General features: G+C 43.5%; 1 protein-coding gene across 2 annotated transcripts in view; it reads right to left on the bottom strand.

Moving 5' to 3' along the window:
* adamts17 (ADAM metallopeptidase with thrombospondin type 1 motif, 17) overlaps nucleotides 1–16,143 on the bottom strand; it is a 526,549-nt gene that overhangs the window by 232,059 nt on the left and 278,347 nt on the right. For both annotated transcript variants that reach the window (XM_033627478.2, XM_078162521.1), the window contains one exon: nucleotides 2,455–2,556. In XM_033627478.2, the coding sequence (XP_033483369.1) occupies nucleotides 2,455–2,556 (102 nt within the window). The remainder of the gene's footprint in view (nucleotides 1–2,454; nucleotides 2,557–16,143) is intronic.

Below are 16,143 nucleotides of genomic sequence, written 5' to 3'. Positions count from 1 at the left end.
ATGTACGGCAGCCCGAGCGGACAATCCAGACAGCCAGAGAACGCGTTTTGCGTGTGTAAATAAACCAACAAAGAAGACAGCGGAAGTAAGGAAGAAGGAGGAGGAAACAGCAGAGAGTGTTAGTAGTTCGTCGATAGAGAGTAGTGAAAAGTTTTTTAAGTTATAAAGTTTGCGAATGGACCACACTTACCACGCAACAGGAGAGAATGAACCCGAACCATCATTTGCGAGGAAAAGAAGACGCAAAGAGGGCCAAAGAAAACGGGACAAGCGGCGGCAGAGAATTAACATCGATGACGTTTTTCAGTGATGGAGGGGGTTCATGAAGGACAAAGGGCTTCAATCCGATGCTGAAGTGGCATGTTTTCTGCTGGACAGGTAAACTACTAAAATAAATGCTACTATTTGTCAGCACGTAGTATAATAGCGTTACGTGTCGGACTCGACAAGTAGGGAGTGAGGAGGAGAGTTCGTAACGTTACATCATCTCCAGGTAGAGCAATTACTGTAAAACACTTGCGAAAATTTTAGTCTTATGTCAAAGGCATAACAGGCATAACATCCTCCCCTCCTCCTCTTCCCTCTCCGTGGCTGAGGCACGTCACCTGGCCCTTCCTGCACCTCTTCCTTGCCCTCGTCTTCCTCCTCTCCCTCTCCCTCTCCCTCGTCTTCCTCCTCTCCCTCTCTCTCTCCCTTCTCTCCCTCCTCTCCCTGTCTCCTGTGGAAAATCACTCTGCAAACGCATATTATAATATGTAATGTTAATAGTTATCCTACCAACCTAAGGATTATTGCATGCTGTGCATGACTTTATTTAGCATTACTGTGCTAATGTTTGCTCGTGTTACCAAAACAATTAGGAATACAATACTCCTAACCTCTCACTGATAACCTATAACATATTGTAATATGGTTTAGATCTTCACCTCATTGCTCGTTGCTTCGGATAAGTTACCAGCAGAGACGTTGCTCTCTGTCGCGGACGACGCCATTTTTCCAAAGTGTTTTGGTCCTCGGAGGCCACCGTAACTTTGCCGACGGGAGGGGTGAGCACAGGCGAGCGAGTGAGCGCTGCAATCTAGAATCTAAACGCTACATGTCACTGTTTTCAACCCATTTTACATACTGGCCCTTTAAGGTACAGTTTGGCTGAATCGACAGTTAAGTTACTTCTAATGTATTTGTTAGAGAGATTAAATTTTATTCGATTCACAGTTCTTTTTACTTGTTGTTTGAAGCGTAGCTGTGAGTCTATCATGATTCCCAGATATTTAAACTCCTGTACCACCTCAAGCTTTGTTCCTTGTACAAATACATCAGGAATTATATCAGCACTTGCCTTATTTGAAAAAAACATACAAATAAGGCAATTCCTGAGAAGGGAGAAGGTGTATTAAAAATACAAAAATCAACCCATGGACCACTCATTAACTGATCCAGAAAGACCACAAGGAACACAGGACAGACCACTGAGGAGCTGGTCGCGAGCAGCGACCACTGGTCTGTGCCAGGGAGCAGCTGGTCCAGACCATTGAGGAGCTGGTCGCAACCAGTATCTTTAGCACCCCTAGTGGTAGTGACCACTGGTCCGTGGTAGTGACCACTGGTCCATGCCAGACCACTGAATCGGCTACAACCCCCTCTCCTTTGGCCTAAGATGGCTAAAATTATTCAAAATGCCAGCCAGCCCCTCTTCACCACCATTGCATTCATGACAATAGTGAGACATGCTATGTCTCACCACTGTCATGAATGCAATGGTGAGACATGCTGTGACATGAACACCACTACATTGTCATGAATGCAATGGTGTTCATGTCACAGCATGTCTCACCATTGCATTCATGACAATGTAGCACCTTTAGATGAGTTGGTAGAGCATGGCACCCTTGGCATGGGTGATATGGATAACATCAAATACCAAATATATCAATATCGATATCATGACAATATTTTTCGGGTTGACTATTGGTGCTTTCACAACATATTTACATAATGACAATTTTGACTAACAATCATCAGTAATGTGGACATAATTGCTAAGTGGGTTAAGGCAAATCATAGAACAGCTACTGTTAATTTGCAGCATCCAAATGATTTTTGTCCATGAAATGTGGAAGTGGAGTGAAACCCAGCATCTTCAATCATGTTCAATTCAATTCAATTTTATTTATAAAGCTCAATATCACAAATCGCAATTTGCCTCAGAGGGCTTTACAGCATACGACCCCGAAAAAAAGACTTTAACGGGGAAATACTGCCGAACTTGAATTCTATACAATGTTTGTTTGTATTTGCAATTCTTTGACCATCACCCTGCAAGCCAAGTCACTGTTTGAGGCTATTTTTCTTTCTTTATACACACGAGATGCATATAGCATTGTTTATAAGAGATTTTTACAAACTTTTGAAAGAGGTCTGGAAGCCCAGTGTGCGTGAGTGAGACGGTCCTACCTTATCTGCTCCACACTCTGTTCCATCCAGAGGAGGATCCAGTTTGGTCTTGCAGGATGTATCACCTTCTACCAAACACCATAGGCCAGCGCACATCAGGTGCTGAAACACACACACGCACACACACACACACACACACACACACACACACACACACACACACAGAATTCTCACATAAATGCTGGTAAAAACAAATTCAGCATCAGATGAATGTATTATCAAAATCCATCAGTGCCAATGAACCATGTCATACTCACCACTGTGCTGCTCTCAGTTTTCCTTTTTAAGAAATTCATTCCGACTGCATTGTCTTTGTCACCTTTTCAATCATTAAACTCAACACTACCTGTTGATGTATAACATATTTAAGGGGAACACCATCTAAATGAGGAATTACAAAATGTTATCTAGAAAAGTTCAATCAATATCTATGAACTTGAGCTACTCTCTCTCAAAGCCAGAGCAGTAAGTCTCAAACTTGCGATGTCATCGGGGATAAAGTCTGAAACTGCTCCATAGACATTGAATGAGAGACTGATTTTGTTTGTTGTTTTTATACCCTAATGAGCTTCATTCTTTTTGAGTTTTCTCAGTTCTGAAACAGAAAATGCACCCACATACTGAGAACAGTCCCCTGGCTGCTCTCAGTGTCATCTCGAACATCTTTCACCATTTCTTACCAGCTCCAAACTTTATACCCTATGACATCACAGATTTGAGTTTTAGCACTCTAGCTTTTGGATTTGGGAGAGTTTTTCATGTTAACTGATATTTTCTTTAAAGAGGCATTCCCCGTTAAGTGCTGACTCTTTTTGACTTTAAGACTCTGATTAGATAAATGACACTGATCAGCCCCCTGGTCCACTTTTTTCAATGCTTCTGTATAAATGCAGAAACAGAACTTCAAGACAGAGGAAGTTCCAGCAGTTGAAACGACCATATTTAGGATCCTTGTAAGTAGAAGCTCCTCCTGGGCCACTCAGTGCCGGCCTGGTGTAACCGGTACCCTCTTCCCAACCTCAACAGTGAGAAAAGGCCATTATCCAGTTGGTTGGAATCCTTAAAGATTCTCGTAGCCAGGAGTAGAAGTTCCTCAGTATTTGAGGGAATTCCCAGAATCAGGCCCTCGGTGATGTGGACACCAAGGTACTTGTCACTGTCCACCCTCTCCACCGAGGACCTGGTGATATTAAGGGGGGATGTAGTTCCTTCCCTGTTGGCGCTCAGGATAAGTTTGCATATGTGTGTACATATGTATGTAAGTACTCCCCCTGTAAAACCAGACAGAGCAGATGACAATGAGCTGTGATCTTCTCCTTGCTCTCACTTTGAAGAAAACCTCTGCTGACAAAATAATTGCTGTCTGGAATTGCTGCAAGTAGTGGATTCTTACAAATATGAATTATATTCGCACAGAGCTTTCATTTAGAGCTGAAGTTCCATGAACTTTGTCTTATGACTTAATGCTGTGTACTAGTTGCAAACTGCCTTTACAGCACGACCTTACAAAGACCACACAGTTCAAAATGGTTGAGAGACAGACGTGGATGGTACATCCACTTGAATATATTAAGTTATCATTGTTCTGTTTGTGACTGCAAGCACTACAGGACGGCCACCTACCCGACCATTTTGTTTACCTAAACTCTCATTACCACTTACAATATCAAAGATCAGTGGCGAGGAGCCTTCTAACAGTGCACAAAATCTTTTCAGTGAGGAGGATAGAGAGGGAGGCACAGCAGGTCCAGGGGGTACTCACGTCCAGGGGTACTCAGGACCAATGGATACAAGTAGAGGATGTTGAAATTCCCACCATTACTTCAGATCAGAGTGGACTCTGCTTAATCAAGGAGGACCACCAGAAGCATTTCAGTGGGACTCCCTTACATGGCACAACTATCAGAACATCTAACCAGAGTCAAGTCACAAGCAGTCAGCGCTTACAACAAAGGCAGGGCTCCCCCCAGCCCCACTCCCCCTCTCTCCTACCCCCACCCCAGAGGGAGAATGAAGTGGTGTATGACATCACCATGATATCACATGTAACACCTGTGGGGTTCACTACATCAGTGAATTGTCAGTGACCCTGAGCAAGAGACTGAATGAATAGCGAATAGCGGACACTGGACCAAAATTGCTCACACCATCAACTTGGAAGAAGTCAAAAGTCATTGACTAGGAATCAGACCCTCATTCTTATGAACTTGGCATATGTGATTAGATTCTTTTTAATTTTTTGGGATGTTTTTAGGATTCCTTCTCCTGTTTTGTCAGTATATGGATACATACTTTAGGATGTTCTATCTCGCATTGGCTCCACCCTCTACTGGACTCTCTGGGTTATAATCCTCCAATTATGAGCAAGCATTCGCCAACTGAGGTTTGCATAAATGTAGCCAGCCAATCAGGATATGCCTACCCAAAAACATGTGGATCCCTCAATATATAAGGAGACACACTGAAGCTGTCCGATTTCTCTTCAGGGATGGTGATTTGCCAACTGAACAGAGTTTTCCATGGATGAAGTTGCTGCTTCAAAAACCTCATCAGTGCCTCTGCACAGAGCGAGACTGCAGAGAGCAGTATTCAGCAGCCACCAGCCATTGAGGCCTGCCTGGTGCTGACCTAGTTTAGACGCCAGCAGTGCTGGGATCACTTCAGATACTTTGACGTGAAGCTTTGCTGCTTTAAAAGTGAGCAGGAGCTTGAGATCGATTATGTTGAGACCCCTGCTCCAACTGCCACACTTTGCCGCTGCCTCCAGTCAACCCTGCTTAGACAACATATTCATTTGTAGATGATGACAATATCTTATCGGTTTCCTGCATATCAGCATTCTGCGGGAGTCCAGCACTGACCGTCTGTAGTCACCAGCATGGCCCCCCTCAATGGCCTGGTAGGCCACCTGCTTCCACAGTCAGTTAATTTGTCAAAGAGCAGGGAGTCTCTATTGCAGCTGCTGCTGCATGGCAGAGAGATGCTAGAGTACTTAGCTAGATATTTTGGCTGGGAGTACAACTAGCTGGGGCTGCTAGTGATATGTTGGACATTTGCTGGTGTCCTATCAGCAAAATGCCCTCTCCCTCACCATCTCGGAATGACATTTGGACCACACCATGAACATATTCATGTTCTCATTCAAGGTGTTGCTGCAGAAAGCTGTGTGATGTCTTGCCCTGTTAGGCTCCAGTCATGTGTGGCTGAGACTCATTCCCCCTATAAGGACAATGGTAATCTCGGTGAGTCACTGCTATCATTAAAAGGCTTTTAAGGAAGAAGATGAAAAGAAGCATGGTAACTGGCAGAGAGTAGAAGAGAGATGGCGCAACAGAGCTCTAGCCACCCCCATTTCCCTTGCTGCCTCTTTGGAGACACTCCAACAATGCCCCCCTGGTTGCTGAGATGCAGGGCGGCAATGCTGTTATATGTCAGTGTTAATGTCCATGTCAGTGCTGCTTTATGCCTTCCCGCCCTCCATCTCATTCCTCCCCTACTGGAGAGAGTGAGTCAGGGGCAGTTGTTGGTCTGTATGGTGGCCACAGATTGCAGCCCAGCCCAAGACCATCCCCCAATTCTGGGAGGTACTATGTCAGAAGTAGGGTGCGATAGGTGCGTTGCCTGCTCTGGGCCAACCTCTCAAAGCTTGGCTCCAGAAAAGGACAGGCTTAAGGAGGGCTAGATTGTCTGTGCAGGGTGTGCAGAACATTTAGGCAGCGAGACCACTGCCTGTTACAAGGCAAAGTGTTTGGATTTCCAACGCTGGTGTGGGGGAAGGAGAGTAGATCCACTGTCATGTGCAGTTGGCTCTATTCTTTCCTTTTTTGCATTATTTGATGGAAGAAGTGGCTGTCACATGCCACTATTAAAGTGCAAGCAGCAGCCTCCTCTTCCTTCCATGAGGGTTTGGCGACTGACCAGTCTTTGCCCACCCTCTTGTGAAGCAGTTTTTCATGGTATCAAGAGATAACGGCAGCTGATATGTGCCTCCTCCCCACAATGGGACCTGCCAATGCCATCCGAAGCTTTGGTGAAGAATGTCTGGAGCACTGCTTTCTGAAGGTGTTGTCATTTAAGATAGCTTTGCCAATTATGTTGACCTCAGCGAAGAGAGTGTGTGAAATGTCTGCCCTATCGGTGCACCCCAGTTGTTTGCTGCTAAGTGGCGACTGCAGTGGGGCTTCTCTCGAACCAAATCCCCCTTTGTTCCCAAGAACTTAAGGAGCTTTTTCTAGTTGCAAGAGTTGTACAGTTAGTTGATTTTTGTCTTCCACCCCATAATGGGGGAAGGGAGGAAAAATTGCTTCTGCTTTGCCCAGTCTTTGCATTGTCATGTTATGTGAACACAAGTTATATGAACACACGGCCCCCATCAGACGCACTGAACATCTGTTTGTGTGTTTTGATGATGGTGTGGCAGGTAAGGCCCTATCCAAGAAATGCCTTGTAAGATGGTTTTGTGAGTACATCTCCCAAGCCTACAGGCAGGCAGGCAGGGATCCTCAAACTGTGGTGCGTGCACACTCTACACATGATGTGGCAGTGTCGGCGGCTTTTTTCAGCAGGGTGAGTGTCGAGGACATATGTACGGCAGCTTCATTATCTATGCCCTGCCCGTTCATAAGGTTCTATTTTTTGGACATGTCAGGCTCCTTTTCAGGGTCTGTACTCACCGGAACAACTCAGGACTGGTGAAAAGGGTTGGGTGTATCATCACTTGTGTTGTACCTGACTCCCCTCTGGGCATGATACACCAACATGTTTCTGTGCTTCTTGATGACCTGGGAAATGTGGTGTGCAAGGTGTCTATTGTTTGTCTTTCTACCCCTGCAAGGTTATGCCATGGCTCAAGCCAGTTTGGTTTCTTACCACCAAGCTGGCTGGGGCCCCCTACTTCTCCACTGTGGTGGCCTAGGTTATAAAGAAGTAGGTGGGACCTTAAGCTGGTCAGGATCAGTGTGGCTGGGATGTCACAGTCAATTCAATCAATCATTTTTATTTATAAAGTCCAATATCACAAATCACAATTTGCCTCAGAGGGCTTTACAGCATATGACATCCCTCTGTCCTTAGGACCCCCGCAGCAGATAAGGAAAAACTCCAGGGGACAGGGGAAAAAAATGGTAGAAACACAGCAGGGCATTCATTCATCCAGCTCCACCCACTGTACCGAAAGAATCCATTAGAGGGCGGAGCCTGTGTGAAATAGAACAAAGGTTATGATATTGTTACCCTAGTTCTATTAGCACAGGTGGAGCCCTCTACCTTGGGGCCCTGTTACTCTTACGCCACTTGCTGAAGAGGGTGTAAGGTGTCAGACAGGTTTGGTGTGCCTTCTTATACACTGCTCAAAAAAATAAAGGGAACACATAATCATCACAGTGTAACTCAAAGTCAGTCAAACTCCTGGGATATCAACCTGTCCAGTTAGGAAGCAATACTGATTGTGAATCAATTTCACCTGCTGTTGTGCAAATTGGACAGACAAAAGGTGGAAAGGAGAGGCAATTACCAAGACAACCCCTATTTGGGAATGGTTTTGCAGGTGGTGGCCACAGACCATTTCCCTCTCTGCATTCTTTTTGGTTGATTCTTGGCTAGTTTTGCAAGTTTTACCAGTGCCCTCGCCACTAATGGTATCATGAGGAGGTATTTGCAGCCCACAGAAGTTGCTCAGGTAGTCGCACCACAGACTGTCCAGGAGCTGACTGATGCCCTGATCCAGGTCTGGGAGGAGATACCCCAGGAGACCATCCGTTGTCTCATCAGGAGCATGCCCAGACGTTGTAGGGAATGTATATAGGCACGTGGAGGCCATACACACTACTGAGCCACATTACGAGTTGTCCTGAGGAAATTCACAGAAGTTGGATCAGTCTGTGATCTAATTTTTCCACTTTGATTTTGGGTATGATTCTGAATCCAGTCCTAAATGAGTTAATGATTTTGGTTTCCATGAATTGTTCTTACATTAGTTTGTTCTCAACGAATTACACTGTGTAATCAATAAAGATTTTCATCTGGAATATTTCATTCACAGAGATCTGGAATGTGTGGTTTACAGATGCAGCCACTTCAAATTTCCCACGTCAATCCGACAGCCTTCCGGATGCCTGCCAACTTCCAGCTAAATTCCACACCTCCCCACCACCTTTCTGGGGGTGTGCCTAGATTCCACTGTAACACGCCCATTTATTCAATTACAAGGTGTCACCATGAGATGGCGCAAAACTAGCACACAAAACATATAAACTAGCAAAGGTGTAGAGGTGCTTGTACTTTACCTAGTAGTATTTCCATTCTATGCTACATTATTAATCTACTCCACTGTCTCAGATGCAAATATTACACTTTTATTGCACTATTTTTATTTTAAAGATTTAGTTTGGCCTATTAGTTACAGTACTTTTGTACAATAATATAAATTTGTTGCTAGGTTATATTATTACAGGTTACAATAAGCCACCCAGCAGTATTTAAGTTAATAAAATCACCACCTTTATCTGCTGCAGCATCAGTATTATAAACACATTAGTTATTAAAGTAAACCTAAAATGTTGTCGCAATTGGCCCAAGTCTCCCGATCTGAAAATATTGAGTTAGTCTCTCAGAATAATGAGAAACGTTATGAAAATAACTTAGTGCTTGAAAATAATTACTTAAATAATTTCAAAAAAAGTTGCCCATTAAGAGACTTAAATTTTAAAATTACATTAACATTAATTAAGAGACAAAATCATTTTTTTAGTTTATAATGTGAAAAATTGTAAAATGTCACTTTTATGTGGTAGTTCAGACATCGACAGTGACGATGTGTTGTTGAATGTTTGCATCAAAAGTTCGTATAGCGCACTTAGTGTGATGATTTGAGTGACTGGGAAACCTATTCGGATGGTAATGCTACTTATGTGTTTGAGCTCTCTCATCTTCCACGATAAACAGGACCACATTATGTGGCGTTAGTGAAAGTACTCTACTCCTTTTCAGTTAAACTCTGCAGGCTATGTGCAGCTTGCGGCTGCATGTGAGGATGAAATGCCAATTTCAGCCTGTGATCTCTCACTGACTGACTGACTGACAGCCTCATCCAAGTGACATTTTATGACATATTTAAAACTAACGAAATTCGTTAGTTTAGTGACATTTTACAATTCTTCATATTTAAGACTAACAAAATTTGTTCCTGCACATGGTTGCAATTCTCAGAGTCGTGTTGGCAACCATGCACTGCTCCACACCGATGCGCCACTGAACGCGTTCAAATGGTCATCAATATTACAGCATGCATATGCATTTGGGCCAGCTACTTCATTCAAGTCAGTCACTCCCATGCTTTTTTCTTTCCTCTTCCAGCAAATGCTGAGACTGTGTCATACCCCGTGAGTGCATGAAACAATGGGAGAGCAGCACAGATACTTGGATCCAGCTTCTTGGCTACTTCATGAACACCAATATATCTGAGGCTGGTTCCACTACCAAGAGCAATCCATATTTCCTCTGGCTTGATCTTCCTAAACATGGCTACAGCCAGGACAACAACATCGGTGTCTACAGTACGAATAGTCACCTTCTTGCAACCCTTCTGAACAGCATCTGACACATGCAGAAATAAGCGTGTGTCTGCTTCCTCGTGAGAACATTGGGTGAGATTTGTCACGTCACACTGGGCAGGAGAGCAGAGCCCCATTTTGCCATGAGTTGTGTAAACTTCTTTTCTCTCATCTACTGGGATGCAAATGACTTGCTGAGAGAGGAATCCAAACAATTCTGTTTTGTTCTCATCAACACGCAGGAAGTCTTTCCATTGCTTTGGCAGTGCAGTAGTAGGCATCACCCATCTCCTGATTCCCTTCCCCCTCTTCTGTCGGGTGGTTCCTTTCAGACTGTCTGGTATATAGACATCCCAGATAATATCAAGACGTCTTGTTTTCTCAAGCTGGGATTTTGCATATGGCACAAAGACACTATGCAGACAGTGTCTTTGCATATGGCACAAAGACACTGTCTGCATAGTCTTGGAAGGTCTTTGCTATACCAGGATTCAGCATCTGGACCACAGCTGCACCATCAAGGAACACAGCATCAACCACAGGAGCACGTTTTGAGTCAGTGTCATCTGTTATCATGCAGTGCAAGAGGTCTGCTTTTGCACCGGAGTTAAGGTTAAAATAATATGAATCAGATGTGTTGCATACAGTTAGGGCTGCCACTAACTTATATATTTTTTTAAAATAATCGATTAATCATTGATTATTTTAGTCGATTAGTCAGATTTTGAAAAAAGGCACAGGATGTATTTTTGTATGACATTTCTATTGTCATAGTAGGTGATAAGACATTTTAAATACATGTAATTAAAATGCTGCCCATCTCTGCCAACGATGCATAGGCCTATGTGATACAACAATATAAAAGAATACAAGTAAATATATGCTGCATATAATTTGAATTGTCCGTATCAATAACCTGAAGAATTGCAGGTCTGTATAATCCAACAGAAACTAAGAGAAAACCAGGCTTTCATTGACAGCAAATAAATCCATAGGCCTACTGCCATCTGCTGGTAAAAAGGACAAACATCAGCTTGACACTTCACTGACACAACGATGCGTTATGGAGAAAACCCGTGTTAACAGTAACAACGCAGCACACACACACAATAATTTATTATATCCTCGATTACTTTATTGCAAACAATTCGGCGAATGAATATTAAAACACAACCTTTGAGGGAATCCCTATACATCCTTCATGGGAACAATATGCATGATGATTTCCCTTATTAGTCTCTGAACAGCAACGTTATGGTTGAACAAGTTTTACTGTAGCCATAAAATTTGCGATCATAACATTTTATTTCTATTTTTATGAATAAAAAGTTCCTCACAGCAATGGCAGGCAGCTTTTCAAAATGCGCAAAACATCAGGTGTAAGTAGAAATAAAAGATACATGGGAAAGTTTTATAGGATATTTATAAGTTTTATAGGCAAGCTTATCTTCCTGTCTTTTATTTTGAAGTTACTTCCATCTTTGATGTCACCGCAGTTCTACTTTTTGTCCAAAACAATAAATGAAAAAATGAATCTGCAAAAAACCAAAATCGGGCTGTTATTTGAATTTGGTTTTGTCGTTTTTCGTTTTTTGGTTCTGACAACAAAAACGGAAAAACGGCTCCATTTTTTTGTTTTTTCGTTTTAAACCAAAAAGGAAAAAACAGGAAAACCATGGTATTTCTGTTTTTTCGTTTTTGGTTTAAAACGAAAAAACGAACTGCCTGAAGGTACCCTGACCACCCAGGTTGGCTTGTTTGTTTCCGCATCATCCAGGGCTGCGTTCACTGTTCTCAGCCACCTGTCTTCTTCCTCTCTTTTTTTGCTGTCATCTGGAAATCAAGGGGTCTCACAGTGCCTTTTACTGGAGGGGCTATGAATTGCCTTGTCATTTGAGCAACTGGTGGCACATTGGTGTATGCTTGTGGCAGAAGCATGATTGACCTAGTAGATGAAGTAGACTGGTTCATGACAAGCACAATACGGTCAGAGCCTGCACATTCATGTATAGGGTGCTGTATCAAAGAGATACCAGTGCCATGAAAGGAGTCCTTTGCTGTTCCAGAGCTTGGATTTGGTCAGTATTGTCCACCACAGCTGTTGTGAATAGACCATTGCGCATTTTTGGTGGGCATGCAACATCTTCCAGCTTGAAGTGTTGGCAGACTCCATTGGCAATGTCGGCTGACACCTGCAGCAGGCGATCATATGACACACAAATACCCAGACTGAAGAGACTGTCAATTATCCCTCTCTTGCGTGTGACAGCATGGACTTTCAGTGCCACGTACAATGGAAGTGGAGTTTCCCGATCACGGCTGTGACGCACTGTACCTGATGACTTTGCTGCCCGTGTATGTTTGACACTGTTGAAAACCAACAGCTGTGAGATTGTAAGAGCTGCAGTTGTAGTTCCTGCTTCCAAAAGCTGAGTCTGGTGTTTGATGTTTGCCCCATCCAGGATCATGTTCACCAAGGCCAAAAGAGATGTAGGTGCAGACTCCTTCTGACAGTTAGGATGGAATGAGCCATCAAAGTTGAACTTGGTAGCAAACATCTCTCTCCTTACCACTTGTGCTGCTTTCACTAAATGCATGGCATCACTGTCGTAGTCACAGGCCTTCTTGAGAGCATCTCCAATATCGTCCTGAAATGTCAGAAGTGTGTCTCTTCCTTGTGTATATGCCGTTAAATCAGGTAACTGAGATAGAAGCCTGTTCTTCAGTCTGGTTGTGTGGACCCGATTCCCCACTGTGGCACCTAGCTGTTCAAGTCGGACTTGGTACAGGTTACCCAGGTCTGCCAGTTTGAATACTGGAGCACAGACATCACTTCTTCTTTCCTCCATAAAGGCTACTAACTCTGCGAAAGCAATACCGTGCAGGTGAGCCTCTTCCTCCTGCCCATCTTTTGATCCAGCCTGTCTCACTTTGTTATAGAGCATCCGGAGGCAGTTTCAATGATATTTTGCCTCGAGGGCCATCATGTCCCCAGGTGCAAGTTTCACAAGCAACTCACTGTCTTCTGTTTCCAAAGCAGCTTTTCTTACATTGTAATTTAACTGTTTTGTTGATGCATGTAGCACATCAGAGCCAGCTGGCTTGTTGCAGAAGAAGCACACAGGTTCTTTAGTGCAGACATGGCTGTGAGCAGACCATGTGTGAATCTTAGTTACATCACACTGTTCTACCTCTTCTAATGACTTCTGCCATCATTGCAGTTTCATTTGACTATATTTTAGTCGACAGGACCTGTGCCACTGTGCCCTGTTGGTCATCAGAGTGGCTTCTATGCCATTCCCATCATCTAGCCTGTTCAGGTCCAGCTCAGCTGATATCTGTTCAATTTCTTGAAATGCAAGGAGATCCCTGGCCAATGACACATAACCACTGCCTACTGGTGGCTTGCTTGAGCAGGCAGGGCATTGCAAAGCTTCTCTGGTTTCAACTTGGCAGAGAGCACAGAGTTCCCAGTTAGTGGGGCAATGCAGTTTAGACTGCTTAGATGTAGTTGGCTGGGCTGGATCAATCAGAACATGGTGTTTTCACATGATGCAGGGACAGTGTCAGTGTTCTGAAGAGTGCAGTATATATAGCTCGCTGACACGTACAAGAATTCTGTAGTGCACAAGAACATACCATATTAGGTGTAAGTGTATATTCATATTATTTTACACATTGTTAAGTTTTTGTATGTTTGGTGCGAGAAATGTTATTAACATCCTCTTTGGAGGAATTAATGTTGAAGAGATTGGAGGTGGATTTTCTAACATTACACAATAGCTAGCTAGCTGTATTTCATTTGATCCATCATCAACATTTTATTTCATTCATCATCAACAGCCAGCTATAGTCTTTGCTAACATTACACAATAGTTAGCTAGCTAGCTAGCTAGCTAACTGTATTTCATTTGATCCATCATCAACATTTTACTTCATTCATCATCATCATCAGCTAGCTATAGTCTTTGCTAACATTACACAATAGCTAGCCAGCTAGCTAGCTGTATTTCATTTCATCCATCATCAACATTTTATTTCATTCATTATCAACAGCGAGCTATAGTCTTTGCTAACATTGCACAATAGCTAGGGGAACTGCCCATTGGTTCGACAGCCCATTGGTTCGACATCCCATTGTTCCGAAGTCCGTTCCGAAATCATCATGACGCCCTGTGGTTAAGGTCTGGTTAGGTTTAGGCACAAAAACCACTTGGTTAGGGTCAGGAAAAGATCATGGTGTGGGTTAAAATGAAAAAGAAAGTGGCAAACACATAAACCGTGAGCCTGCTCCGCCTCAAGCCGGTCGCGGCGCACCATACGCCCGCCGTGAGCCATTCAGCACCGCGGACAGTCGGACTAATGGGATGTCGAACCAATGGGCTTTCGAACCAATGACATGGACCCATAGCTAGCTAGCTAGCTAGCTGTATTTCATTTCATCCGTCATCAACATTTTATTTCATTCATCGTCAACAGCTAGCTATAGTCTTTGATCAGAAGGAACATGATTAAAATACTCACTTTTCCATATATCAAAATGTCACTCTTCTCTCTCTCTCACAGGTGAAGTAGCCAACAGTAAACTGACAAACTGACACATATAGACATGGCTGAGGAAATAACAAGCATATATAATGGCCAATGATGGGCGAAAAGTGGAAAAATGCAATGCTGAGGTCAATGACTCCTCAAGGTCACCAGAGGTCAGATAGAAAGTGGGTCCACGTCTGAAATTAAACCTTGGGGTATGTAGATTATATGCTGAAAGTTTCATGCTTTAGTCATAAAATGCACAATTGTTTTGCTTATCTGCCCCACTATTCCACACAGTCCCATCTTTTCCAGTTGCATAGCCCTCACACAGATCTGCTTGATCTGACACTATACAAAATATGGTAAAAGGACCTGCATTTGTATAGCGCCTTTCTAGTCATCTAGTGACCACTCAAAGCACTTTTTACACTACGAGTCACATTCATCCATTCACACACACATTCATACACTAGTGGCCGAGGCTACCATACAAGGTGCCACCTGCTACTCAGTTTTTAACACACTCACACACCGATGGAACAGCCATCGGGAGCAATTTGGGGTTTAGTATCTTGCTCAAGGATACTTCGACATGCAGCCTGGAGGAGCCCGGGATCGAAATGCTGATATTTCGATTGGTGGACGACCCGCTCTACCTCTGAACCACAGCTGCCCACATACATAAAATACATACATAAAATTTGTTTTGCAAGTCCAGTAATCTTGCTGGAAACTACTGAATATATATATATATATACAGTACAGGCCAAAAGTTTGGACACACCTTCTCATTCAATGCGTTTTCTTTATTTTCATGACTATTTACATTGTAGATTCTCACTGAAGGCATCAAAACTATGAATGAACACATGTGGAGTTATGTACTTAACAAAAAAAGGTGAAATAACTGAAAACATGTTTTATATTCTAGTTTCTTCAAAATAGCCACCCTTTGCTCTGATTACTGCTTTGCACACTCTTGGCATTCTCTCCATGAGCTTCAAGAGGTAGTCACCTGAAATGGTTTTCCAACAGTCTTGAAGGAGTTCCCAGAGGTGTTTAGCACTTGTTGGCCCCTTTGCCTTCACTCTGCAGTCCAGCTCACCCCAAACCATCTCGATTGGGTTCAGGTCCGGTGACTATGGAGGCCAGGTCATCTACCGCAGCACTCCATCACTCTCCTTCTTGGTCAAATAGCCCTTACACAGCCTGGAGGTGTGTTTGGGGTCATTGTCCTGTTGAAAAATAAATGATCGTCCAACTAAACGCAAACCGGATGGGATGGCATGTCGCTGCAGGATGCTGTGGTAGCCATGCTGGTTCAGTGTGCCTTCAATTTTGAATAAATCCCCAACAGTGTCACCAGCAAAACACCCCCACACCATCACACCTCCTCCTCCATGCTTCACAGTGGGAACCAGGCATGTGGAATCCATCCGTTCACCTTTTCTGCGTCTCACAAAGACACGGCGGTTGGAACCAAAGATCTCAAATTTGGACTCATCAGACCAAAGCACAGATTTCCACTGGTCTAATGTCCATTCCTTGTGTTTCTTGGCCCAAACAAATCTCTTCTGCTTGTTGCCTCTCCTTAGCAGTGGTT

This window comes from Epinephelus lanceolatus, chromosome 2 (assembly GCF_041903045.1).
Source record: "Epinephelus lanceolatus isolate andai-2023 chromosome 2, ASM4190304v1, whole genome shotgun sequence".
NCBI lineage: Eukaryota > Metazoa > Chordata > Actinopteri > Perciformes > Serranidae > Epinephelus > Epinephelus lanceolatus.
The sequence above is the reverse complement of the archived record's forward strand: the minus strand, read 5'-3'. Positions and strand labels throughout refer to the sequence as shown.